We start from the raw sequence: 26,085 nt of genomic DNA, 5'->3' as shown, positions 1-26,085 counted from the left end.
GTTTCTTACACTGTTTGTAAACAAAACAAACAAATAAACAAATAAATAAACAAAACAATGTTTGTTACTCATTGTGTGTTGCCTTTATATAATCTATTTGAAAAAGTAAACTGTTTAGGAAAGGGACCTTGCAGTCACATTGTAAAACAATTAGTTTTTAGCATATTGTTATTGCTAAGCAAGTAACAATTTGAGTGATATATATTTGAGTTGTTCCTATGCTAGATACAATAAAAAACCAAGAGAGATAGAATAAGCAAATGTTCTTCTTGCCAACTTTCGTATTGAAGTGGTAATTTTAACTCTTTCTCACATGTGGCAGCACCTAACATTTCTGCTGTTCCTAGACTCCTATCCAGACTTCAAATTATTTATGGATTTATATATACAGGAATGTATATTTTAATGTATGATTTAACTTAAAGAAATCACCTATCTTTTTCAGTAGGAGCTTTAGCAATGTCATAGGACTTGAGCAAGCTGTCTTTCGTAGAAGGGAGAATTATTAAGCTCAGATCACCTCACCTCAGGGATGCCTGCTGGACCTTTTGAGATTACAGTCAAGAAGTGTGGGGAATACCGTGAACTCATCAGGTGATGCAATTTAATGGGTTTTAATTCGTGTTGCTCCCATTGTTATAGTTTCTTACGTATGTGGGCAAAAGGCAAGAAAACTTCATAAATGTTCTTTACATGCCCTCTAGATTACATGAAATTAGAAGTTCAATGTAATGAGGAATGAACCAAAATAAATTGGCAAATGAGCCTTCTTCCACCCTCTACCTGCCTTGTTTCTCTCCCTGATCTTGTAAATTTTGATTCGTAATATTTTAAATGCAATCAGGCATTTAATCAGGCATGCAATCAGGTTTGCTGGCATGCTATTTTTGTTGTGAATGACGGTACAGTTTTTTGTCTATACAGTTTCCCCTGCAAGACAGTGCAAATCAAGGCCCACCCTGCCAGTGAACTTTCTGAGTTTTACATTTCCTAGTGGGATTTTTTGCATTCACGTTTGTTGCTTGTATGTATACACCCACTGCATCTGCTGCACTTGGCTGGACTTGCTCTGTGTGGAGAACGATTGAAAATCTGACTGTTACTTTCAGATGCCTCATGATTTATTGGTGATCCATCCCATAACTAATTACACCTTAGACTCAGTCATTGTAGGTCCCTTCCAAGTGAACTGTTCCTCTCCTTTCTCCTCTCTCATTTTCCTTTTTCCTGTTCCTTTTCCTTTCCTTTTCTTTTTCCTTTTGATAGAATATTCTAGTATTTCCTATTTTTTCTCTGTCAATTCTTCTTTTTGGGGGAGAAAACTTTTTTTTTTGCTATAAATGCAATTGTCTGAAAGCTGTCATGCAATGAATCTATAGTATACTAGCAATATAGTTAGCTGTAATGACATAACATAGGATGAAACAATCATAAGACTCAAACCTGTTAATTACCAATGAGATGTGATATTCCCACTGCAATTATGCTTTCTTGGTAGGGTTAAAGTTCCTTCCCTTTGTGCAATATGAAGCTTTTAGGGTCATTGCTAATCACAACTTTGGAATTACACTCTTCTTTAAGAGCTCTAAATCAAATATGTATGTTGGGAGCCTTTTTACAAATCAGTGCCTCATCTCTGTCCCACCGGGTTGGACTCCGTACAGAGAAGATGGCTTTCTCCTACCTTCCTGCTCAAACTCAACAGCCTAAGATCAGCTGAGCCCAAGATCTGGCTGACTGCTCCAAGGTTTGCCTGCAGTGGTTTTCTGTAGCTGTGCTGCGTTAGGGACTAGCTGGTCCCTATCCAAGTACAACCCTTTTGGCATTTCCCTTATCTTGATAACTCTATTACAGTCAGGAAGTGACAGTGCACCAAGGCAGACTGTCGGTCACGGCAGTGCTTCACTTTACGTAGAAAGGTGAAAACACAGGTCAAATGCAGACTCTGGACCTGTGTTTAGCCCTCAAAAGCATCTTTGCTTTAATCCCAGCTCTAGCAGTTGTTCCCTATGTGGCCTTTATGGGTCCATTTAACGCTTCTGCCTCAGTTTCTTCCATCTCTAAATCAGAGAAAATATTTACAAGAAGTGTAAGACCTGATTTAGCATTTGTAAAATGGGAGTTACTGAGTATGTTGCTGTGGAACTGTGGACTCATACATATTTTTTACGTAAATTATTAATATGCATATTGCTGTAATCCCACTCTGTTCTGCATTACTTCTGTTTGCAGGATGTAGAATCACAGAATCATTCAGGTTGGCACAAGATCATCTGGTCCAATCGTTAATCCAGCACTGCCAAAGCCACCACTAAACCATGCCCCTGTGTGCCACATCTACACGTCTTTTAAATACCTCCAGGGATGGTGACTCCACCACCTCCTCGGGCAGCCTGTTCCAGTGCTTCACAAACCTTTTGGTGAAGAAATTTTTCCTAATACCCAACCTAAATCTCCCTGGTGCAGCCTGAGGCCATTTCCTCTTGTGCTCATTACTTGGAAGAAGAGACCGACCCAACCCTCGCTACAACCTGCTTTCAGGTTGTTGTAGAGGGTGAGAAGGTCCCCCCTCAGCCTCCTTTCTCCAGGCTAAACACCCCCGGTTCCCTCAGCCGCTCCTCATCAGACCTGTGCCCCAGCCCCCTCCCCAGCTCCGTTGTCCATCTCTGGACACACTCCAGCCCCTCCGTGTCTGTCTTGTAGTGAGGGGCCCAAAACTGAACATGGTATTTGAGGTGTGGTTGAATATGCCCATACATAGGCTGCTGTGTACAATTGACTGCCTTAGTATTTAATTTTCACATGTTGTATAGGAAAATTCCCAGTTGCCTGTGTTTTTGCAAGATTTTTTTTCTAGATCACAAGATTGTTCTGGATGGGGCTATTTTTTACCTTACTGCCTTTGTTTATCAAGTATTTAGTATGCTGACGTTGTGGCTTGTACCTGGGGGTTTTACATGCTACCTTATTTAGTATTAATGATAAAAATTGACCCTGTTTAGGTAATGAGAATTTCATCCACCTTAAGCTCTGTTTAGTTTGCACGGGCTACCAAAACATTTTCCAGTTGGTACTGTGGACAATTCTTTGATTACATTATGACTAGGATGATCTTACACTATGGTAACATTTTAAATGAGGACTTATTTGAAAGTAATACATATTTTGTTACTAAATCTGATACAGTGTCTGAAAAACTGGTTGGATTGATCTGATTTAGTACTTACTGCATGTATGCAGGGGAAAAAGCTTTTTAGGGTTTAGTGGATATTCCCTTTCTGGGTATTTAGTAAGCAAGTTGGAGATTCAGATTAAACATAATTTTCCTGTGTTTAGAGGACAGTTTGAGTCACCAGAATCAGAAGATTACATTGGGTGTGCTTATTTGGTGTTGTTAGATAGGGAAACTTGTTTTATAATGCATCTGTAGAAATGGAAGTGGATGTCTCAGTTCATCTGTGAGCAAAATGTTCCATGTTTTTTTCTATCATGCAGATTTTATCCCCATGCCTAACAACAACCACGAATATCTGGGATGATATTCCAGGTGACTGAACCATTGAATTTTCCTCAGAACAACACCATCTTATATAACTTTGGGGAATATCCCTTTTTTTGTCACAGTGTGTACACTATTTGTTGTAGCTTTGCCCAGCTGAAATTCAAAGCCTGTACATACTTTGGCTTGTTCAATTTCTCTAATAAAATCCAGTATTTGGGACTCTAGTGATGTAAACTATTTGAAGGCAGCTAGGAAAATACAAACAACTTGTTACATTGTTTTATCCAAGTTTTTCATCCTTTGATAACAGTAAGAAATCTGAAAACCTGTTTCTGGTTTTACACTATTAATTTAAGCAGTTGTTTGGTCTCCTCCTTTTACCACCCAAACTGAAAATGTTTCCTTGTAGTGAAGGGGCTGTATTGTTCTCTTCGCCTCTCTGTGGCCATTTTTCCTTTTTTTTTTTTTTATATCACTGTACAAAATACAAATTGATTGATTCTTCAGGAAAAGCTCTATAACTGTAACAGGACAGTAAAAACTATATGTTCCAAGAATCTAAACACTTAAGTTGTCCAATAATTGGTTTTTGTTTTTTTTTTATGTGCCTGTTCCTGACTTGTAGAAATCTGAGGATGAAAAAGTAAGATTGGACTTGGATGAATAGCACCTGAATTGTAGCTGCACTGTAGTTTCCTGGGTGTTAATATACATGCGACTAACACAAATGAGCACAATTAGCATGAAGTCCTGCATCCGCTCATTAAGCTCAAGCTGAAGTGTTGTCCCAGTGATGAAAAAACTGCATCCCTAATATCTGAAATGTTGATGGTGTATCAGTTTGGCTGTTCGTTCTTCCCGGCTGAGGAGTTCTCAGAGGCTGTTCTGCACTCCTGAAAGAGACAAAAGTAAACACCAGTGAGAGCTGGTTGAGTAACAGAGGAGTGGAATTTGGGGTCCTACAAAGGAAAGTTGAACTCCTCAAGAATGGTTTGGCCATATTTTCTATGCAGAGATTTGCCCTGTAAGTTTGAAATGTTTTGTTTAGAATATTAGAAATGGCAACTATCACCATAAACCTCCAAAGGTTTTGGCTTAGACTTGAATTCCAATTAGTTGGAAACCCCCAAAAGTGGAAAGAAATAATCCTTCAGAGAGCTTTAGAGATACTTCATTTGAATATTTCTGATCCTATGGAGATTGAACAGTTGTTTTGCATATAATAAAATCTTTTCTATGGCTTGGTATTTTAAATTATTTTTAAGACAGTAACAGATTGGCTAATTAATAACTCTCTTTTTCTCATTTGCCTATGCTTATTTCTTCCAACGATGCAAATCACTTACCTAGCCTAGCTTGTAAACCATTTTTATTTCTAATTAGAATGCATAAATGAGAAGCTTTTGAATTTCAGATATAAGTAAAGCACTTAATTGCCTTTTCTTTGTTAAGAATAGTAAAGTATGTCCTTGATATTTCAGAACCTCTCTACTTTCTCAGCTAAGAACGTGGAAAGCAGTATCTCTCACAAGTAGGTTATTCACAAGGATAGTTTGCAAAAGGGCATTGAGATGAATAACAATGTAAGGAAACGTTCTCCTCCCAGCAGTGAGAACTGGGGGATGCTGATAATAACACAGGCATTTTGGAGCAGTATTTCCCATTTCCACCCCATTGTTAGACTCTGTACAAATGTCTTACACCAATGAGTATCGTATGCATCGATTTGCCTTTTGCAATATACACCGTGGGTGCTGGAGCCTGCCTCCCGTACCTGGGAGCGTGCTGCTGCTGGCAGAAATCTGGTGATGAAGTTCTGCACTTGTGCTGCTCCTTTCAAGGGCTCGGGTGCTGGATTTTTTTTTTAGGACTTCAGACGGCCAGTTCTGGCCTCTGGTTTTGTCTGTCAGGTCGTCCCTGTCTGAATAGGTGTTTGTCTCCTTTCGCTGTGGTAACTATAGCTGTCTTATCTTGGAAATATAATTGAATAACTAAATTGAAACAACTAGCATGTGCGGAGCAAAGGACTGCCCTGATTTTCATCGATGCTGGGAAGAGAGTTGTGAGTCTGAAGGTGTTTGGAGGCTCCGCATTAATAATTGGGTTCCAAAATTAGGTTCTAACGCTCTGCTGGCTGGAAGTTATCCCCCTCCCCCAGAAAGAGCCCTCCTGGATCAGGCCTCAGGTTGAACACCTTCCGGTTCGGTTACCGCTTGTAGGTTTTTGTTAGGTGGTGGAGCATTTGGGAGCGACTAGCAACGGGCGGGCTCGCTTGTGCCCTCCGGCCCCTTCCCCGTGAGGGCCCCTCCCCGCCGCAGCCCGGCGGCACCCCGGGGCCGGGGCAGCTGCTCCCTGGACCCGCCGGGTCCGTGCCCCCGGCCGGCCCCGGCCGCCCCCCCGCTCGGGCTCCCCGCCGCAGGGGTTGGGGGCGCCGGGGGCTGCGGCTGCGCTGCCCCGTCGGCCTCCACCTACCCACCGGCCCCACGCGTTCCCCCGCCGCAGGGCCGCGCAGGGGGGCTCGGGCGTCCCGCCGCGGGAGAGGCGCCCCCGGCCCGGGAGGGCCCCCGCACGGCCGTGGGTGGCCGCGTCCTCCGCCCCTCGGGGGGGGGCTCCGGGCTCCCGGGGCGGTGCCGCCGCGCTCCGCCCAGGCCGGGCCCCGCGGCCCGTGACGCGGCGGGCGGGGCGGGGGCGGGGCGGCGGCGGCGGCCTGGGCAGCGGCGGGGCAGCGGCGCGGCGGGGCGCGGGGGGCTGTCGGGCCGGCAGGATGCTGGAGATCCAGCTGGACGATGGCGGCGTGGGGGGGTACCCGGGCGACGATTACTGCTCGGGGTCGGTGATGTCGGAGCGGGTCTCGGGCCTCGCCAACAGCATCTACCGCGAGTTCGAGCGGCTGATCCACTGCTACGACGAGGAGGTGGTGAAGGAGCTGATGCCGCTGGTGGTGACGGTGCTGGAGAACCTGGACTCGGTTCTCACCGACAACCAGGAGCACGAGGTGGAGCTGGAGCTGCTGCGGGAGGACAACGAGCAGCTCCTCACGCAGTACGAGCGGGAGAAGGCGCTGCGCAAGCAGGCCGAGGAGGTGAGCGACGCCGCCCCGCGACCATCTTGGCCGCCCGCCGGGCGGGGGCACCGCGCCGCGGCCCCGCTGCGGCTGACGGGCGGGCAGGGCCCGCGCCGGGGGGGGGCGGCGGGCGAGGCTGCGGGGGCGGCTCGGGCCTGCGGCGGGGCGGCCTCCCGCAGGCCTCGGCGCCGTCCGCTCCATCGGCCGCCGGCGGCGGGCCCGTTCCTTCCCGGGGCGGGGCGGCGGGGGGAGCCCCGGGGTCGGCGGTACCTTCTAGAACCGGGAGCGCGGGCAGCAAGCGCGATGGGTCCCCTCCGGCGGGGGGCGCGGGGCCGCCGCCGCCCCCTCCCCTGGCTGCTGCAGGCCGCGGGGGGGCCCGGCCCGGCCCGGTCGTTCCCGCAGCGCCGCGGAGCCGGGCCGGTTGTTCCCGCGGCTGCCGCTGCGGCTGGTGCGCGCCGGCTGAAGCAGGGGGGAGGAGGCTGGACAGACCCAGCAGCGGCCCGGGGCGGCTGAGGGAGCCGCTTCGGGACGCCGGCAGCGCGCAGAGGCCTCGGCCTTGGCCTTCGTGCCGGTTTGTGGTTTCAGAAGCACTTTTAGAAATCGATGGTTTCGGTGCAGCCATGCAGCGCTTTCAGTGTCAGCGGTAAGCTCTTCAGCTGGAGCCAGTCGTTACCTTTAGAGTGTAGCCTCTGACTTGGGAAACTTGTTCGTGCCACAACGGCACCTTGAATCTGAATAAAATAGTTTCCCGTTGCCGCCTGCAGCCCCCGCGCCTGGGCTGGCTCCCCTGGGCCCTGGGGCGCGGCCGTGGGGGGAACGAGCCCCTCCGTGGGGAAGGGTCACAATCCCGGGGTTACAACGACGCAGAAACGGAGAGCGCAGGTGACTTGCACACTGTCTTCGTCCTGCGCCTGCCCCTGCTGAAATCAAGAGCATCTTTCCAGCCGTACCGTCGGGTTGGCTGTTCAGCCTCTTGAAGTGTCAGTCTGTGAACTGGGATGAAGCAGTGGGGAGGGGGGAGAAAGTTCATCACCATCCTCGTTCCGCTACAAAATGTAATAAAAACCGTGGGGGTTTCCATCTTTTAGACTAAGAAGGTCTTGCTAGGAGTCACGTTCTGATTTGATAAGGGGTAGTTTGTGAAATAGCTTTTGAACTGGGGAACAATGTAAAGTGGCGTGTAGTATTTTCACAGACATGTTTGTGTGGCTTAATCGCGTGCAAGGAGGACGCTAACTTGAGGGGGACACTTATGGTCCATTACTAATACTGAAAGCGAGAGCCAGTCTATTAAAGTTTTAGTCCTGCGTTTTAATTATGTATTAATGGACTAATACTCTTTTTAAATTATTTTGAATGCATGTAGAGGTTGAAAAATGGATCTGAATACATGAGACGACTAATTAAATGTTACGTAGAGACAGTATTTTGCAGCTTCTGAGAAACAGATTTTTTTTTGAAGTGGACTGTTTATGTGGGGAAAAAATGGGCTACAAATGAGGAATGGAACAGTCCATTTGGAATGATCTTGCATCTTTGGACTTGGGTGGATTTCTGTTCCTGACTTAACTGGATACAGGATGTGTTTTCTGGAAGCACACGTAATGACAGCAGTTACATTCCCCGCAAGGAAGCATAGCAGAATGCTGTTTGTTGAGATTTAAAAGTCACTGATGATGATACTCTGTCATACTTTGACACAGCTCAGGGTGAGTGGGGAGAAAAAGTGTCTGCGAGGGGTCTTGTTACCAAAAAGGAATATATACCATACTTTTTATGAGAACAAATGAGCGTTCTGCCTCTCCATAATCCCTGTTACAAGGTCCTATATGGCTGTTACTTCCCTCTGCATATAACAAAAAGTACCTATTTGTCTGCGCCTGTTTCCCATATACCACTTGCTGTGCAGTTAATTACCTGTTATGGGGGTGAAAATCTGTGTATTACCGAGAATTCTGCTGTCCGCCAGATAACTGTAAACAATCAAAAAACGTAAAAATGTTTTTCCCCCCCTCAGAATATGGATTGCTGTTCTGTAGCAGTGCCTGTGGTAACCAGGGAAGGTGTGTCCCACTTCTTGAGCAGCATTCAGCTTCCTGTGCTGTCCTCAAGTCCTGGGGTGAGACCTTCACTTTTAAGCGGGAGGATCCTCCTCTGGGAATGGGATTTGTCCCCTGTCTTGATTCTTCTCTGTGTGTCAGTGCTAATTGCAACGATTAAAGTGACACTGAGAGGTTGGGAGTTGGAGATGAAAAACTGATCTGTTCTCCGCTTGCAATATTGTGTCAAAAGACCCTAAGTTATAATTACTTTATCTTAGTTTATTAATTTCAAAGTAACTGAAACCACAAGTGGGAATTGTTCTCTGGCATTGTATTGTCTTGTCAGCACTGCTGCAGAACCCTCAAATCTTGATGTTTCATCCTTATGCAGAAATTGTGCCCAAACAGACTCTATAGGTATGTCTTGTTAAATTAGGGCTGTTTCTAACAACTTCCATTGCATTTTCGCTAAATGCCGTAAAGGAAAGTTTTCCCTCTCAGTACTCTTCTCTTTCTCTAAGATGATGCTGTATATTATCTTCTGAAACAGTCTTTGCCAAAAGCAAATTATTGCTGTATTTTCTAAATACTGTATTTTTCTAAACACTTGGGCTGCAGAGTGACTCTGTATTTTCCACTTGTCCTGGAACAGGACAGCAGAAGCACCTAGGCAAGCGGATTGAAAATAGAAATTCCTTGAAACGAGGCAATGCTGTCAGTCTCTGTGATTACAGGGCTTAGTACACAACATCTCAGTTCTCTGTGACCTCCAAGCTACTGAAGATGTGGGATTGTGCCAGATTTTCAGTGGTTTTGTTTTCTTCCGTCTGTTCCGTATAATGGATCAACATAGGGTAATTATGGCTTGTGTGGTATGGTGTTTCATGGAATCACAGCATTGTTTAGTTTGGTGGTGGCCTCTGGAGATCATCTAGCCTGACACCCTCTGCTGAAGCAGGGTCAGCTGGAGCTGGTCACCCAGGACCATATCCAAGCAGTATTTGAATTTCTTCAAGTATGGAGGCTCCACCACCTCTCTGGGCAGCCTGTACCAGTGCTTAGTCACCCTCACAGTGAAAAAGGGTTTTCTGGTGCTCAGAGTTCCTGATGCTCCAGTGTTCCAGTTTTTGCCCATTGCCTTTTTGTCCTGTCACTGGAAAGAGCCTGGAACTGTCCTCTCTGCACCTTCCCTTCAAGTATTTATATACATTGATGAGGTCCACTGAGCCTTCTCTTCTCCAGGTGCTCCAGCCCCTTCATCATCCTTGTGGCCCTTCAGTAGACTTTCTCCAGCAGTACCCTGTCTCTCTTGTGCTGGAGAGCCCAGCACTGGGCACAGCACTCCAGGTGTGCCCTCACCAGTGCTGAATAAAGCAGAGGAATCACCTCCTCAACCTGCCAGCAGTAGCCGAGGACACCATTCAACTTCTTTGCCGCAAGGGCACATTGTTGGCTCATGTTCAACTTGGTGCCCACCAGGACCCCCAGTTCTCTGCCAAGCTGCTGTCCAGCTGGGTGGCCCCAGCATATACTGCTGCCTGGGCCTGTAGTTCCCCATGTGTAGGACCCAAAAAGGCTGTGAGCTGTAAAAGCCCTTTGCTGGCATTGCCACTGTGAGACTCGTGTTCAAGGGATACTTAGGTGTCATCCTCTCTCACTTCCAAAAAAAAAAAAAAAGCAAGATCTCTGCCTTCTGATGGCATGTTGCTGCGGCCATCGCTTCCTCATTATGGCTTGCAATTTGCGTTATTATTTTACGTGATAAGCATGTTCCCTTACCAGTATTTTATTTTTATGTTTTAGGATTCCTGTGGTCAGTGTTTTGGGAAGAGATGGTCCTTTGCGAGAGGCATGGACTGTAGATACCACAGATTTCTCTGTGGCTTGGGGTCCTTGGAGAGCTCTCCACTTGGGTGGCAATTTTGCAAGTTCACTAGCTCCTATCTGCATCTCAAACAACAGAAAGGCTTTCGAAAGTTCTGCCGCAGCTCTGCTCCAGATTTTGTTAAGGGATACTTCAAATATCGTCTCTGCCTCGTACACTAATTCCCGTTAAGAAGATGGTGAGGAAGGGTGATAGAAGTGGTGCTCTGTGCTCCAGCCTCTAGTGTTCTCCACTGCGTGTGCTTTTCCCCTTTCTGCCTTGTATTTTCTTTCTGTGTGAAATGAATCGCAGCCTGGGAAGGCACTTTCTGTTTCCCCAGCCTGAAACCTGACCTCACAAATAGCTGATTTATGGGAATTTCTGCAGCTTGATGGTGACCTCATAGCATCAGAGGAAAGCGTTTGGGAGTAGCAGATACCAGATAAAAAGGCTTTGCTTATCACATGGATCCTTTCCACTTATATGCAGTTGGAAGTGATGGGCAGGCATGTAATGCAGACTTGCTGCACAGCTGTCATCTGTCTCTGTATTCTTCAGATGCCTCTTTGTCCATTCCCACAGCTTGCAGGCACTGTCAGATTTCACCAACAGAAAGACCAGCAGGATCTGTGTCATTTTTAGAGGGTTCTTCCACTTTGTCCTGAGTTCTCTTTTGCAGTTGTCTTGATCTACAAAAGCTGTTGGTCCCAGAGAAACTAGTCTTCATTTTAGTGAAAAGTATCATATTTTTAATGATTTTTTTCTACTGGGTGTATGAATGTTAGATTTCATATTTATGATACTCTCCTCCTTGCTTGTTGTAAGTATCCAAAATATATCCATTTAGTTGTTCAGAAGTAAAAAGCAACAGAAGTGTGTCTGTAAAATGATCCTATGTTGTCTGGGTGAGACAAACCTTAAATCATGGAAATATTAATCATCTTTTCTCATTTTTGTCTAGTGTCTTTTGTCAGTGACACCAATTGAACATGATTTGGAATTCATCACAATATTGCAGATTATGATTAAAACCCAGCAATCGCAGATAGTAAAATTAACTCCAGATATTTAAAAAGGAAGCAACAACAAAAATGTTTCTGGAGACCCCTGTATTTCAAATTAATATCTAAATAGGCAGTGCTACTTACAACGATTCTAGTTTTCTCCTTGCCCTCTTAAATGGTAAAATAAACTTAATAGCCGTCCTTGCCAATAGTGACAACCTTGTCACTGCTTTGGCCTACAATCGGCATGCCCACCGTGTGAAGGATGGTAATCTTTGGATTCTGAGCCTTTCCTTACAAAAAATTGTGGTGATAAAACTAAATAGGATTGTAAGCCAAAGATATCACATCGCATTGCATGTCTCCTGATGCAGGGCTAGAATCGATGTTAATGCAAATAACAGTGATAGAGATAATTCTTTCCTTCCCCCAAAGGTGAACTAGGGGAATTTGCTGGGAAATAATTAAACAGTGCCTTTGCTCTGCTCAGATGCAATGGTCAAGAGTTGCTTCTGCAAGCAGAAGGAGGGTTTGCTGCTGGACTGGTTCCTGCTCTGCCCTTACACCTGCCAGTGTGACACCAGGGAAGAGACAGTCTGCAGAGGTTTAAGAGCAGCAGCCAGTCTCTTCCCTCTCCACAGTAGGATTTTAGTGTAATGGCAGTCTGCCCTTTTTTATTTGCTTCCGTCTTTGTGCATTGCTCCATCAGGAGTAAGGCGAGTCAGCACGTGGTAGGGTATAGACTAGGGGCAACAGCGTGGATGAAACAGGCTGGCAGCAGCGTGGCATCCTGAAAGATGCAGAACGTACCAGTCTGTTCCCAGGACCTCATCTCCCATGGCATCTGTCTTCGTGATGGGCTAGTCAGTGCTGGTTTTGAGGTGCAGGACAGAGATACATCCTGCTGGTGAGAAGCCAAGCTGGTCTGATGGAGGGGTACCAAATGCAGGCTGAGGCCAGCACCTGCCTCCCTACAGCCTCCTTATAGGTTGTAGAGAGTGGGAAGGTCCCCCCTCAGCCTCCTTGTCTCCAGGCTAAACACCCCCAGTTCCCTCAGCCGCTCCTCATCAGACCTGTGCCCCAGCCCCCTCCCCAGCTCCGTTTCCATCTCTGGACACGCTCCAGCCCCTCCGCGTCCCCTCTTGTGGCCAGGGGCCCAAAGCTGAATGCAGCATTCAAGGTGCGGAGCACCAGTGCCGAGTACAGGGGGACGGTCCCCGCGCCGGTCCTGCTGGCCACGCTGGGAGAGAAGCCAGGATGCTGTTGGCCTTTTTGGCCATCCGGGCACACTGCTGGCTCACATTCAGCCGGCCGTCGCCAGCCCCCCAGGTCCTTTCCTGCAGGGCAGCTTTCCAGCCACCCTTCCCCAAGCCTGCAGCTCTGTGTGGGGCTGTTGTGCCCCACGTGTAGGACCCGGCGCTGAGCCTCGTGGAACCTCGTATCATTGGCCTCAGCCCATCAGCCCAGCCTGCCCAGGTCCCTCTGCAGAGCTCCTGCCCTCCAGCAGATGCACGATTCCCGCACCTGGGTGTAATCTGCAAACGTACTGCGGGTGCACTCGCTCCCCTTGTCCAGATAGTCAATAAAGATATTGAGCAGGGCTGGCCCCGATGCTGAGCCCTGGGAAGCACCAGATAGAGCAAATGTTCTGTCACGTAAGACATTGTAACAGATGTGGACACTTCTGCTATTTTAGAAAAGTAGTGTTAGAGTGGTGAAAGTTCTGTACCACTTTGAGACACCTCAGGATTGCTTCCTATGAAGGTCTGAGCAGCTACTAATACATGTATTTTTTTCATTTAGATCATGACGATGTGGTGCCATAGGTATGAGACATACCTGCTAGAAATATCTTTCCCTTTAGGGTGAAAGAGAGGTTCATAAAATACAGATGAAAAATTTGTTGAAATACAGGATGGCTGTGGCAGCTGGCCTCTTCACTTACGCCTGACACTTAACAGAATTTAACAGAAATTCCTTTTGCACAAGGAATTTGTCTTCTCCAGTGTCACAGCTACATGAAGAGTGTGTGGCTTGGTAGCTTTGCGCACACAAAAGTTTGTTTTTAAGGTGTGTTTGTGCACTAGATTGGAGTTGGTATCAGTTTTATCCTTAGTACACCAGAGTGACTGAAAATAAGCTCCAGTAACTGATCTTAATTATTTAAATAGATGTTTCCCACTCTAAATGATGTATTTTATTTTGTTTATTGCTTTGTGCTTTTCTGTAGTCTTTTAAAGGCAAATTCTTTCTCACTGGTTTGATGCCATTTGGCTCTGTGTATATATAAAATAAGGAGATACAGTATTTACACACATCTACTTAAGAAATTGTACTAGTCGTACTTCTTACTGCATTTTTATTTTACTGGAAAATGGTGAAAGACCTGTTAGAGGACTAATACTTTCTCTTTCAGTGTTTGAACATAATAGTGTTGAACAGATAGTACCATACATTCACATTCAATCTCTTGAGCATTTATGTTTAAAAGCACGTTCAATTTAAACTAAAATGTTATTTTTATCCTTTCATTTGTGTATACCTCGCACTAGGTGCCTTCTACCCTGAGAAATCTCCTCTATTTACTAGTGTAAGGAGAAGTCTGCTTTGAAGGGGCATCCTCGTGCGGCGCCTTGGCAGGGTCCTGTGGTGCCCCCAGTTCTGCATGGGGGAGACAGAGCTTGTGGTGGCCCAGCCGTGGGTGCCTGCTGGGGCTGCGCAGGGTCTCTGCTTCCCTCTTTTTCCCCTCTCTGGAGGTCCCAGTCCAGCAGAACACGTGCCACACGTTCAGCTTCGGGGGCACCACAGGCTCCCATCAGTTGTGCTGATCAGGACCGTGGTGTTGAGGTTGGCTGTCTGGTGATGGCTGTCAGCTTCATTCCTTCCTTGGTGGCTGTGGCTTCAGCGTGGGCCGTACCCCTGTTCTAGGGCCCTGCCGAGGGCACGCAGGCAGCGGACCGTGCTCTTCCCACCAGCCTGCTACCTGTTCTGCCGGAGTCTCGATGGCTGCTCTGCTGCTCACTTCAGTGTGGTCTTTGGCGAATCTTCTGCCTGCTTTGTTGCAATTTTTCATATCTGTAAAAAAAATTATTTAAGCACCTCTCAGGATAATTATGTGTTTTAACACAGTTTTTCATCGCAACTACCTTTTGTAGCAGCATTAAATGCAATTTCATCATCTTTGTAATTCCAGTTATTTGAAACGCTGCCTACATTTTACCAGCCCCACCTTGGTCTCATCTCCCTGCTTTCTTTCCTTTTTGTTCCTTCATCTGGGTGACTTTTGTAGTGTGTAGCCTGAGTTGGATTGAAATTGCCACATAATTTGCACCATAATTCCAGATACAGAAGTACATACAACATACAATTACGTTTTAGTCCTCACAAAAGAAGAAAAGTTTACATTATTAGCTTGCATAATTTTGAGGTTTTTTCCTTTTTAAAATGTCTGTTCCATTAATACTTTTTTCATTATCCATTGTTATCCATGCTCTGTTTCTGTTCGACATTTAAAAACAGTGCATCAGTGTCTTTTATCCCCCTTAATGAAGGCTTGTGCGAAGCTATCCAGGAAACAGAAAAATGTGAGTTCAGTAATGCAATGCCATCCACAAAAAAACTTAATAAAAACAGGGAGGTAAGAGTTTGGATAGCGATTGTTTGGTGCTCTCTACTTGCTGCACTTGTGCTATGATGATCTCTATGATTTGAGAGAAAATTAACATCTACGCTCTTGAAATAAGGAAAGTTATCTTAAACTAGTATTTACCATGTAATTTCACTGAGAATGGCTCTGTCCAAATGGCCAGCTTTCACAGTACAGCCCGTTGTGGAAGCAGCACGTGAAGCAGGAGGTCTGTGCATGTCACGATGTGATGGGTGTTCAGCATCCACTCAATCTGTTGCTTTAATACTGAATGGTCTATTACTATATGTTCATACACACATACATACAAGGTAATATTAGTATTAAATATGCATGTAGCTATAGTATGTATAGTCATAATGCTGGAAACTGTGTTAGTGTAAGTTGTGTTACTCCAGACTTGGTCCCTACGGACTTCTTACCGCATGGTAATTTTTGCACCAAATCTGCAACTATTTTGCCTCCAGCATTCTTAGAAAGACGCCCACTCGTAATTAAAAACTTAGGACAATAACACTGGAAGGGACTTTCTGAGTCAGCATGTCCAGTCCCATGGTATTGCAGGCAATTGAGTTATATAATCCGTTTCATAAATATGTCAAGCTTTGTCTTAAAACCATTAGTGAAACCTCCTGCCTCTACTCTTACCTTCTAAATTGCAGTGGAGTTGTTTTTTTTTTTTTATTCATGGCCTGGATTTACTGGTTTGTTCTTGTGCCAGCACTGTCCTTTACTATTAGTAAGTTTTTGCTCTATCAAATATTGATGTCTGCTGTATTAAGGGAGGCTGGTCCTGTCCTCTCTTGGTCTCCATTTGCGAGGTGTTGGAGCCAAGTTTTCTGTTCTCTCGCCAAAGCAGGGGGGTGAGCTGGCCTGTGCCACATGTCCTGCTACCATGGAGGTGCCCTCATGTCACCTGGCCTTGTTTTTCAGATTCCCTCGTCCCCCTTGAGTGACACTTAGCCACATCTGGTGCCTGGGTTGGTCCTCCCTGAGAGGTGGGAGGAATGGCAGGTGGTTCTCCAGGTAGCTCTTACCAGTGCTTTGTGCGGTGGTAGGAATGCTCTCCTGGTAGTGTCCCAGTTGCCTTTTTCAAAGTCCTTGTAATAAGATTTATCTGAGGGCTGTTGCCTTTGTTGGCATGGCGCAGTGCAGTCTGTGTGACATGGAGTGGCAGGAGGTGGCAGCATGTCCATCCCCTCTCTGCCCTCCTCACGCTGCAGTTGCAGCTGGCCCAGAGCACGTCACCGTGGGGCCCGATTAACTCATCGTTCTGTCATCAGCTCCTTCCTCTCGACCCTCCTCATTGCAGCAGAAATGGCTGTCCCTACGTGCGTGCTCTTGCACTTGTGTGGGGTTCAGCCCCAGTATTGCTCTGCTCTTCGGCATCGTACAGTTCTTCCCCTGTGGTGCTCTGGTTCTCTGTAGTGCTGATGGCACCTTCTGGCCTTGTGTCATCTGCAAGACTTGACAGCCACACCACCTTTATTGTTGGCCATGCTTGCCGATGGACGTACAGGATGAGGCTGTTCCAAGGCAGTTCGGAGAAGAGCTCCACTAGCTGCCCTTCCCTTCCTTGCACGCCCCTTTCCTCCACTGCATCTTCTGTCCCCCGTAAGCATGTTGTTAGTCTCGCTGGGATATGGTGCGGCCAGAGGGGTGAACTCCCTTACGAGAAAAGTGATGTTCCTTTGAAGAAAGGCTCGGATCCCTTGGGATAGGAATATGGGAGATGGTAATCTTTGTATAAATCAATAAAAAAAAAAGAATTTTTTTCACAGAAGGCGCTCAAAGACTGATCTATGACTATAGAGTATTTAGCAAATGAAAGATGTCTTTTTGATTCTTGAAGTTAGCAACAGGAACAGAAATCTTTATCTCCAAGCTCTGCTAACGTAAAAGAAATCTTATTTCACTAGAAGATTGTATGCTTTTATGGAGATGGAAATATTCCTTCAGGGGTGCGTTTGTCTTTGAAGAGGACAGCAAAGATTCAGACACAGGGCACAGCTGAGAGAATCCTTCCATCATGAAACTGTGTACTGTGTGTCACTATGGACTAATAAATTCTAAAAACTAAGTTAAAAATACATTTAAAATGGCATTATAATGTGTCAGAATGGGAAGGAGGAGGAACGGGTTGTTCTTTTTTATGATGTTTTGGCCATTCTACTAGTAAATGGCCTTGTCCACTGTCAGCTTTATCTGAGGTCAGAGACCTCAGCCAAGGAAGGCTGGCGCTTATTTTTCCATATTAAAGGCATATTTATGTATAAGCGTCTTCATGTGAATCAGTGTTATGTGTCTTAGGTATTCAGTATAGAATTATTAATATAATCATGCATTCCTAGTATAAACCACATCTTTGTCCCAAGGCTGATGCGTAACCTGTGTTGTCCTGTGAATACGGTTTGAAGTTCAGGCTAAGCTCTGCAATGAAATAAGTGTTTTTGTATCACAGCTATCAAACTGTGATTGCGTAATTGCCAAATACAGCAGAAATGGGGAGCCCACTCGGAGCAGAACAAGTAAAGTTGGAGAACACAGTCATGGTTTGCTGACTTTTGTGGTAAGTGCAGGGTAAGATTTTGATCAGTCATGAAATTTTAGAGGGTAAATAAATTATCTGTGAGTTTTAAAAGTTGTGAGATAGGGGTTTTAAATTGTCAGTTGCTTCATTTCACAGTTGCAGCTGAACCTCTTTTCAGCTTGTGGGCTGTCTGCTGTTTGTCGGCGTACTTGTGGGAATGCTACAGTTTGGTCTTTTGAACGATGTCTTATAAAGCTAATACCTGAGATAGATTCTTCTTGTTTGCAGTAACTAAGATCCTTCTGAGATGGGGAAGATGTGGGCTGTTATTTACACTTACTGATGCGTATTTTCTCGTGGCACTGCTGCTGTTTTGGGTCTCTTTTATGTGGATGACAGATGCATTGTAGTTTTACGGCATGTCAATACTGCTGGGGAGCAGCCAGGCTGCAGGGGCATCTGGGGTTTGCTCCTGAGGTGCTGTGGCTGGGATTGACCTAGGTCACCTGGATAAGGGTTTTCTGAAGGCAAGGCTTTTCCGGGAGAAATTCTGAGAATTGCTCGGAGCACCCTCAAACCCATGGGTCTGTCACCTCGGGGCACTGGAGAGCAAGGTGAATGATTATCAGGTGAAATTCAAGGAGTCTCTTTTTTACGTGCTAGTGAAACTGCTTTCAGGGAGCCAAAACGTTGCTAAAATTCATGTGATATTTGATACAACGTGTTGGAAACTCAGGTGTGCTTTTGGTGCTGTGTGTGGGCTGATGGCTGTAGTTTTCTGTTTGTTTGAGGATGCATTGCAGCTGTTGAGACCAGCGAGGGAGGGCGGCCTGAAGTATTTGCAAAACCTTTGTTTTCATAAGGGAAACGCTAAGTATGTCTGTTCTGCCTCTCTTACGGGTAGGAACTAGGAATGTTTCCATGCAATGGAGTCAAGCCACTGTTGACGTGAGGTAGACAAGACTCCATTTCTTGGTCTGCTTCAGCTTTGCTTAAATAAATTGCTTGACTTTACATAAAATGCCTAAAGGGATAAAAATCTGAACGTCTGTTCATAGTTTGAGATTTTTAACTCTCTGTTGATGTTTGCACAGCTCTCTAATGCTCTTCTAAAATGTAGCTGCAGCAGTGTAGGCTGGCTCATGAAGTGAGAAGCAGAATTCTCTTGTTACTGACTGTTTGAGATGGAAGTTGTTTCCTGAGGGAGCATTTTGCTGCTGACCACCGTAATTTTGAGAAGTGGCTTAACTTAAGGATCCCTTTCCTGACTGTCAAAGTGAAAAGATGTAGCACCCTGTTCCTGAAGCTCTGGCGTTGTTGGTATCTGACTGTTGGAAGCGTGACGGGCTGATTGCGGTGCGGGATACCTTGTGGCAGGCTTTGGCTCCGTCAGGAAGGGATCTCTCTTCCTGAAGCTGCCGTTGAGTGAAGTGGTCCCGTTCAAGAGCAGAACCAGGTCTTCACCTTGAGTAGCGTGTGGAACGCAGCAGCAGCGGGCCCGGCCGTGGGACTGGAGATTTGGTTTTGGATGGGTCAGATCTGAGCAGCCAGGGCTTTAGCCTCTTCCTTCGTCATGGCTGTCTAAGGCAACACGCTCTCACACAGCTCCCCAGGCTGCCGTCCTGGCCCCACCGGCCGCTGCCCAGGGGCCATGAGGTGGGCTTCCAGCCAGCCCTGCGCCCTGGCCTGCGGGCGCCTGCGGTGGCGGTGGCCTCCAGGGGAGCCACCTGCGGCAGGACCCCGGCCCTGCTTGCCCAGCATGCCTCTCTTTCTCAGCGGGGGTCTCTGCCAGGTGTGTGCTTCTTGCTTCTTGGCACAGTGCTGCTCTTGCCGCCGCAGCGCTGCCAGGGCCGAGGGGCTGGGGGTGAGGCTGAGCCCGAGCCTGCGGCGCTCCCCGCACCATGCGTACCCCGGCACACGCTGCCATCGGCGGCCATGGAATGAGATCTCTGCATATATGTGCATCTCGCCGCTCTGCTTGATTTATCACTGATGTGATGTGATGTTTTCTGATTATATGGTACTATTTTTAGTCATTTTTTTTCCTTTGCAAAAGGCAGTAAAGCAGGATGCCAAGCGAGCTGCATTGTACCGCTCTATTTTTATAGTACTCATTCTTTCACCTTAAGACGATGTTGTGCTAGATGTTTCCACTGTAAAGACTAGTGTGCGAGCCGTTGTTGTTTGGCATAATCCTGGGTTATATTACAGTTACCCTGCTTGAAATCTGGGGATAGAGGCCAGCAGAAAAGAATCCATGTGACTGAGTTTTATATATAACAGTTTCATACTCCGGTTTTCTTAGATCACCGAGGTGATTAACCGTTTAACTGTGACTGCTTGTATTCAGAAATAATTCTTTGAAAGCAGATGTAGAGGCTCTGGAAGGAATAGTAAAAATGATAAAAAAATAGTAAAAATAGTAATACTGTGGTCAGCCTTGCTATTGAGAACTGCTGGAAGTATGGGCTGTTTCTTCTTCCAGTGCACCCAGCTACTTTGTCATGGTGGGATCAAAACCCACCAAAATACTTAACCATCAGTGGAATTACTTAGTCCTTTTTATTTCTGTTTTCTAAATACCTTTACTGCATCTCCACGAAGATGGAGCTGAGAGCTGTGAAGTCACCGAGGTGTGGGTCTGAACTGACCTCGGTGCCATGAGGCCATCGGACAAGATCAGTTGCAGCACCAGGCTCTGCAAATGAGAAACCCCTTGGAATAAAGGGCAGCTTGTAGCAGCAGGTTAAGCCTGTGGTCCTTCGCCAGCACTGGTGTTTGTTTTTTTTTTTTTTTATTATTTCTTTGCTTCTTGGCAGCACCAAAATAAAAGAATGCAGTCAGCAAATCTGCATTTCAGTTTTTAAACTTAGTACCCTGGGCATTTTAAATTCGTGGCAGAGTATTTTTGTAAATAGCGTTATCTCAGTTATTTTAAGATGTCTTTAAAAAGACTGTAAGGCTATGCTGTTTGGTTTTGTGGTGGGTCTTTTTTTGGCCCGCTCTTACCCTGTTAAATATGTAAGTTTATAATGAAGCAAGAGTAATGTCTGCAGTATCTGCTTTGAGTTAAGTCACTGGAATTTTTGCTGTTTCTGAGGCCAGAAGTATGGATTCGATTCACGTGAAGATTCTTCTCCTTTATGAAGGCTTTGCTGGTTTTCGTTAGCACCCACAGAGATGTGGAGCTTTGTCTTAGTGTATTGAACATTTGTGCAGCATTTAGATAGAATTGACTGTGCATAAACATAGATGGAAAACACGAGAAATGACAGACCAGGGGGATACTTTTTCTGTTATAACTGGGTTTGGTGATTTTTTGTAAATGTTACAGACATTAAATGCTCAGATAGTAAGGTGATTTTCAAGTTAGCGTCCCCTCTTCCTATTTATTTTTAGGAGGTTTAAAAGGTTGGGATGAAATCTTGGCCCTCTTCAAGTTACTGAGGTCATTCCCAGGGCTTCCGTAGGGCCAGGATTGTACAAATGCACCTGAAGTGTCTGTTCTGTGCAAACTCCAGGCACTGCCTAGTTGTGCTTGTGGTTGTGCTCATGTTCCTGAGCAAGGTCATTCCGACCTCTGTGGCTTTTAGTGGCTAGTCAGTCTCGTCTCTGGATGCTGTTGCTGGCTTACTAGAAAAAAAATAAAGCCTGCCTGAAGGTCCTGATGAGAGCTGACTTGTACCACAAAGGCTGAGTGGCAGCGACTGTGTGCTAAGCTGTCCCCTCAGTGAGGAGCGTGCTTTCCTTGGGGACAACCCTGGCAGTGGAGCCTTTCCTCCCTATCCCAGTGGTGTGGCCATTTGCTTCTCTCTGGATCTGGGACCTTTCCCGCTCTCAGCCCTTCTGATGCACGAGGAGAACCTCAGGTGAGAGGCTTCTGATGCAGGAGCAGCTAAAAGGTGCTTCGAAGGCTGGGAAAGTAAAGAGCCCTTGGGTCCCTGCATGCAAATTTCTTCGTTCAAACTGTTCAGCAGACAGGACAGGACATACTGCTATATGTTTATCTGAAATGCTGTTCTTCCCTGGGAATACTTAGGGTAATACTAATTTTTAATATTGTTGTCTCCATGTGTTTTTCTTCTCCAGATAGTTAATTGATTTCTAGTTTTTGGTTTCGTTGATTACTTTTAGGCTGCAAAATAGACAGGGCTGAATAAGAAAACAGAGCCACACTTGTAGAAGATTTAATCTTTCAATCGGTTTCCTCTGAATTAAACCAAAACAAATCCAGGAATCCTATTAAAGATGACCTACATAGTGGGAATAAAATTGAGCTTGTGCCTTCTTTTGCTTCCTAATGTACTGCCAGGAAATATGTGAATGTTTTCCTTAAAGTTCATTCATTTTTATTGCTGCTAAAAACGTCATTCCTGCCTGGCCTGGGTGGCATGCTCTTTCTTGGATGGAGAACTGGGAGCAAGAGGGCATCTTGAGCCAGGAAGGTAGTGAAAGCTGAGCCAATGCAATGTGATGGGGATTTAGCCCTTGGCTGTAATTAAAAGCGTTTGTCAACAGAGCTTTAGCACAGAGTGGTTCCAGCAAAACCCTGCAAGGAGATGGAGATTATACCAGGTAAATAACTCCTTTGTTAGTGTGGCTTCAGTCAATCCTCCAAATGGAGCAAGTTAAAACTGCTGCTTCTCTAGGTCTGTGGCTCTGTGTAACTGTGTCAGTTAGGATTTTTTTTCCTTTTTACTCATTCTGGAATTTTATTGTTATTCCAGAAAATGTTTCAAGAATAAATCTGAAAATTTACAAAGTGGATTGCTTTATAAATTTCTCAAAATCCATAGAACAGCTTGCTGGATATTTGTGACTAGGGGATTTCAATGCTTAATTGACGTCTCAGAGGAAAATGCTAACTTAAAAATCTAAAACCCTGTACAGTTTTAGAATTTAATTAAGAAGTAAATGTTTAGCTTCTCAGATAACTCCTTTATAGTGGAAGAAAGTTATTGGCATTTCTGCTATTTCGAGAAAATACTGCTGGAAAACAACCATAAGGCAGGGAAAATAACCCATTTTTGCAGTGATTTTGGGGCAGGAAGGAAAAGATAGTTAGAGGCCCAGTTAAAGATTGAAGGCACTGCAGAACATAGAGTGCAGGACAATGAGATGTGGCTAAAATGTGTTTGTTTCTATAAATACAGGTATGTAGGAATGAAAACTGACACATTGTTAAGATGGATTTACCGAACAGTTTTAAAAATCTGCAAGAATAATAAATGCTGTAGCCTTTCAGTTGTCTACAGAGAGAAGATCCAGTTCAAGAACATAGTGTTGGCTCCAGTGTCATTGCTAATCACTGCAGTAAAAGTAACAGGAGAAGTGCATAGGACTTATTCTGAGAATGCAGTCAAATACTGTGCATATTGTTTTATGTGCAGAGTTTAACAAAATAATCTTACTGTGCATTTAAATGCATTTGTTTCCTAGGGAATCTTATCCAAAAATTACTTTCACCAGATTCTTTCTCTTTCAGAGTGCAATGAGGCTTTACTTTGTTAAATTAAAATTGCCATGTCCTCTTGAGCAGCAGTGTTTGTGGAGAGCAACACTTTCCCCTGTGCAGAGTACAGAGCGTGAGAGAAGGTTTTTCTTCCCCAGTATCCATACTTTTAGAAAGAGGAGATTTCAGCCAGCTGATGTGCGTGTGCTGGTGGATATATAAACATCTGAAAGGCAGATTAAAGCTGTCCCGGCTTTAGTTCCAGCTCACTCTCTTCCTCTGCAGTTCTGAATCCAGGGCTGCTCCTGGCCCTGGCTGTGCTCTTGCTGCTCAGCTGATGAGTTGGTGTTCTAATTACCAGACTGGTTGGTGCAGATGACTCTGTAGCTTTATCTTCCTTGGATGCAGCTGGTAGGAGTAATATAACAAGACTTGAATTTTTGGGTTCATAAGGCCAGGATAGGACTTGTTCTGCAGCTAGTGAGATAGCTTTAGTATCCTCCGCCAGTGTAAGTGTGGTGGTACTGGGCTTTAGACTTGGTTTGCTGTGGAGAGGATGTATGTGGTTAATGGAGCAAATGTTTTCTGAGCCTTACGGATTTTTCCACAAATGTATGTCAGGGGTGTTACTAGAACCGGCTCAGTTTCTGAGTCCAGAAGTATGGGTTATGGATCGTTATTGCATATGGATATGCATTAGTGTTTTGTGCAGAAGAACTCTCGTGACCTCATGTAGTACAAGAACCAGGCTTAAGTTTAAGTATACACAGAGATTTGAAGGTGCTCGTCACTTTCCAGGGGCCTTTAATTATTTTTTATATTTATAATGTTTAGCTTAAATATTTCATGAGAGTAACTGCGACTACAGTGGAGCTAAATTGAATGTTTCACGTGGTTTACTTTTCTTTGCTGTGCATGCTAATATCCAGTGCAGAGAATGACAAAAGCTCCCAGGTCAAAAGTGACATTTTACAGAAATAATAACCTGATATTAGGTATTCTTCTATTGTATTGAAATGAGTATATCTTATCTATGAAAATCTTTCCTTCAGCCCAACGTTCTATGCATGAGCTATGTGCACAGCTGCCACTTTGTTGTCGCTATTCAGAGTTAGCAGCAATGATGCCTTCCCTCCCTTCTTTGCTAAGAGCAGCTAGCCAAGCTTTTTCTTGCTAGGTATAAATTTGTTAAAATTCTGCAGTGAGAATCTACTCCTCTGCCTGTTTCGCTCCTCCTCTTGGCTCCGGTGTACCACAGAGCCCTTCTGGAGTTTGCTGCTGGGGCAGGTCACTATCTCTGGGTGCAGAGGTTGCTCTCAGCTGCCTGCAGGTGTGGCTAGGTTTTCCAAAAGACTTGCATGGTCCTGCAAAACTTACCCACCACTTGAATTGTAGGTGAAGCTTTCTAAAACTGCTGAAACAGAAGAATCTGTCTGAAGAGTTCTGACATATGTATTTGTAAATGTTTGACCACAGAAATAGAATTTGTCTTCTCTGCCATCAAATTAACAGGAATCAAAATTTAGCTTGGCGTGAGGAAGAACAATGTTGCTGAAGATAATAGAGTTGCACTGGTTTACATAACTTGTGTTGGACCATAGCTTATATATTACTTGTCTATTAAAGATACCTAATACCTTCTCATATAAAATAATCTCTTCAGCTTGATTAAATGCTATTGTACTAATTACAGTACTTAAAAATTCTTACTTCTTATGTTCTGATTTATATTATCTCAATTTTTCTTTTTTTGTGAGGAGAGGAGAAGTCATATAGGGCAAACACATTTTACGTTTCTTACTCATCTGTGCCTCCTTCTCTGCTACTTCTTCCCTATTCAGAAGTTTATAGAGTTTGAAGATGCACTGGAGCAGGAGAAGAAAGAACTACAAATCCAAGTGGAACACCTTGAATTTCAGACTCGACAGCTGGAGCTGAAGACCAAAAACTATGCAGATCAAAGTAAGCAAAGTTGTATACCAGACATAATTGTACACTTTGACTTCCACACACATAGACTGCTACTTGGAAAATATGGTTCATACTTTTTGTTTTAGTGTCATTTAGGCAAAGCCTGAAATGTCTGGTTATCCCCTACTTAGCTATAAAATTCTGAGCCTTCTAAAGGATGGGATGCATCCACCTAATTTAGTAGAGGCTTCATTGCTTCTGTTGTGTGGGGCATGCTCAGTCCATCCAGAGGCAAGATTTGGGCTGCTATTGAAGCTTCAGAACCTGGTTTCCAGTTTCTCCTTGTCCCTGAATAGAACATCCCTTTTTTTTTCTCATACACTGTCACATTTGATTGTTTGTTTGTTTATTTTTACAAACACTTTCTAAATGGTGCAGCCATGGTTTCTTGGCTGGAGTTCCCCTCAGCCAGTTCACTGATGTTTTGTCCAGTACTCCTGCTCCTCAAATAGTCAGAAGCACCCATTCCACATGGTAATTAAAATTGTTGTCAAACTGGGACACTTAAGTGGCACCAGGCTACTGCTGAGGAAGTCTGCTTCTATGCTCTTTACTGCACTATTTGGTCTGCTGATTTTGGCAGCATGCAGGCACCCATGAATATAGTTTGTAATGAAGACCAGATCCTGCAATGTGCATTATTCTGTTTCCGTTTGTTTTGTTCCAAAGATATAAATTGATTTCTAACAAAATAGGCTTTGAGACTTCTAGTTTCTTTTGAGAGCCTGATGTGTGTTAGCTGATGGTTGCAATCTTCTCTTCATAGTTTCGCGGCTGGAGGAACGTGAATCAGAAATGAAGAAAGAGTATAATGCTCTACATCAACGTCACACAGAGGTAGGATGTCATCTTATTATTTCTAAGTAACTAAACAAACTTTTAGCCTATATGTAAAGTCATATCAAAGAATTCAGCTTTACAGTGGTAGTGATGACTAGAGCTTCTGAACTTTGAGAACATCAGAATTATCTGAACGGAGGAGGTAAAGAGGATGGAGCTAGGCTCTTCTC

At 45.0% G+C, this 26,085-nt stretch overlaps 1 protein-coding gene across 24 annotated transcripts in view; it reads left to right on the top strand.

Annotated features, from left to right (window-relative positions):
- The first annotated feature begins 6,183 nt into the window (after positions 1-6,183).
- Positions 6,184-26,085, top strand: part of MAPK8IP3 (mitogen-activated protein kinase 8 interacting protein 3) — a 70,735-nt gene continuing 50,833 nt past the window's right edge. For 10 of the 24 annotated variants that reach the window (XM_080383425.1, XM_080383424.1, XM_080383413.1 and 7 more), the window contains exons 1-3: positions 6,185-6,584; positions 24,946-25,066; positions 25,842-25,912. In XM_080383425.1, coding sequence (XP_080239551.1) covers positions 6,267-6,584; positions 24,946-25,066; positions 25,842-25,912 — 510 coding nt within the window. In that variant the 5' untranslated portion in view covers positions 6,185-6,266. Of the gene's footprint in view, positions 6,585-24,945; positions 25,067-25,841; positions 25,913-26,085 lie in introns of all 24 variants that reach the window. The other 14 variants (XM_080383414.1, XM_080383412.1, XM_080383411.1 and 11 more) reach the window with 3 other exon arrangements.

The sequence above is a fragment of the Falco punctatus genome (genome assembly GCF_963210335.1).
Source record: "Falco punctatus genome assembly, chromosome: 4".
Lineage (NCBI taxonomy): Eukaryota > Metazoa > Chordata > Aves > Falconiformes > Falconidae > Falco > Falco punctatus.
This window is presented reverse-complemented; position numbering and strand designations above follow the sequence as displayed.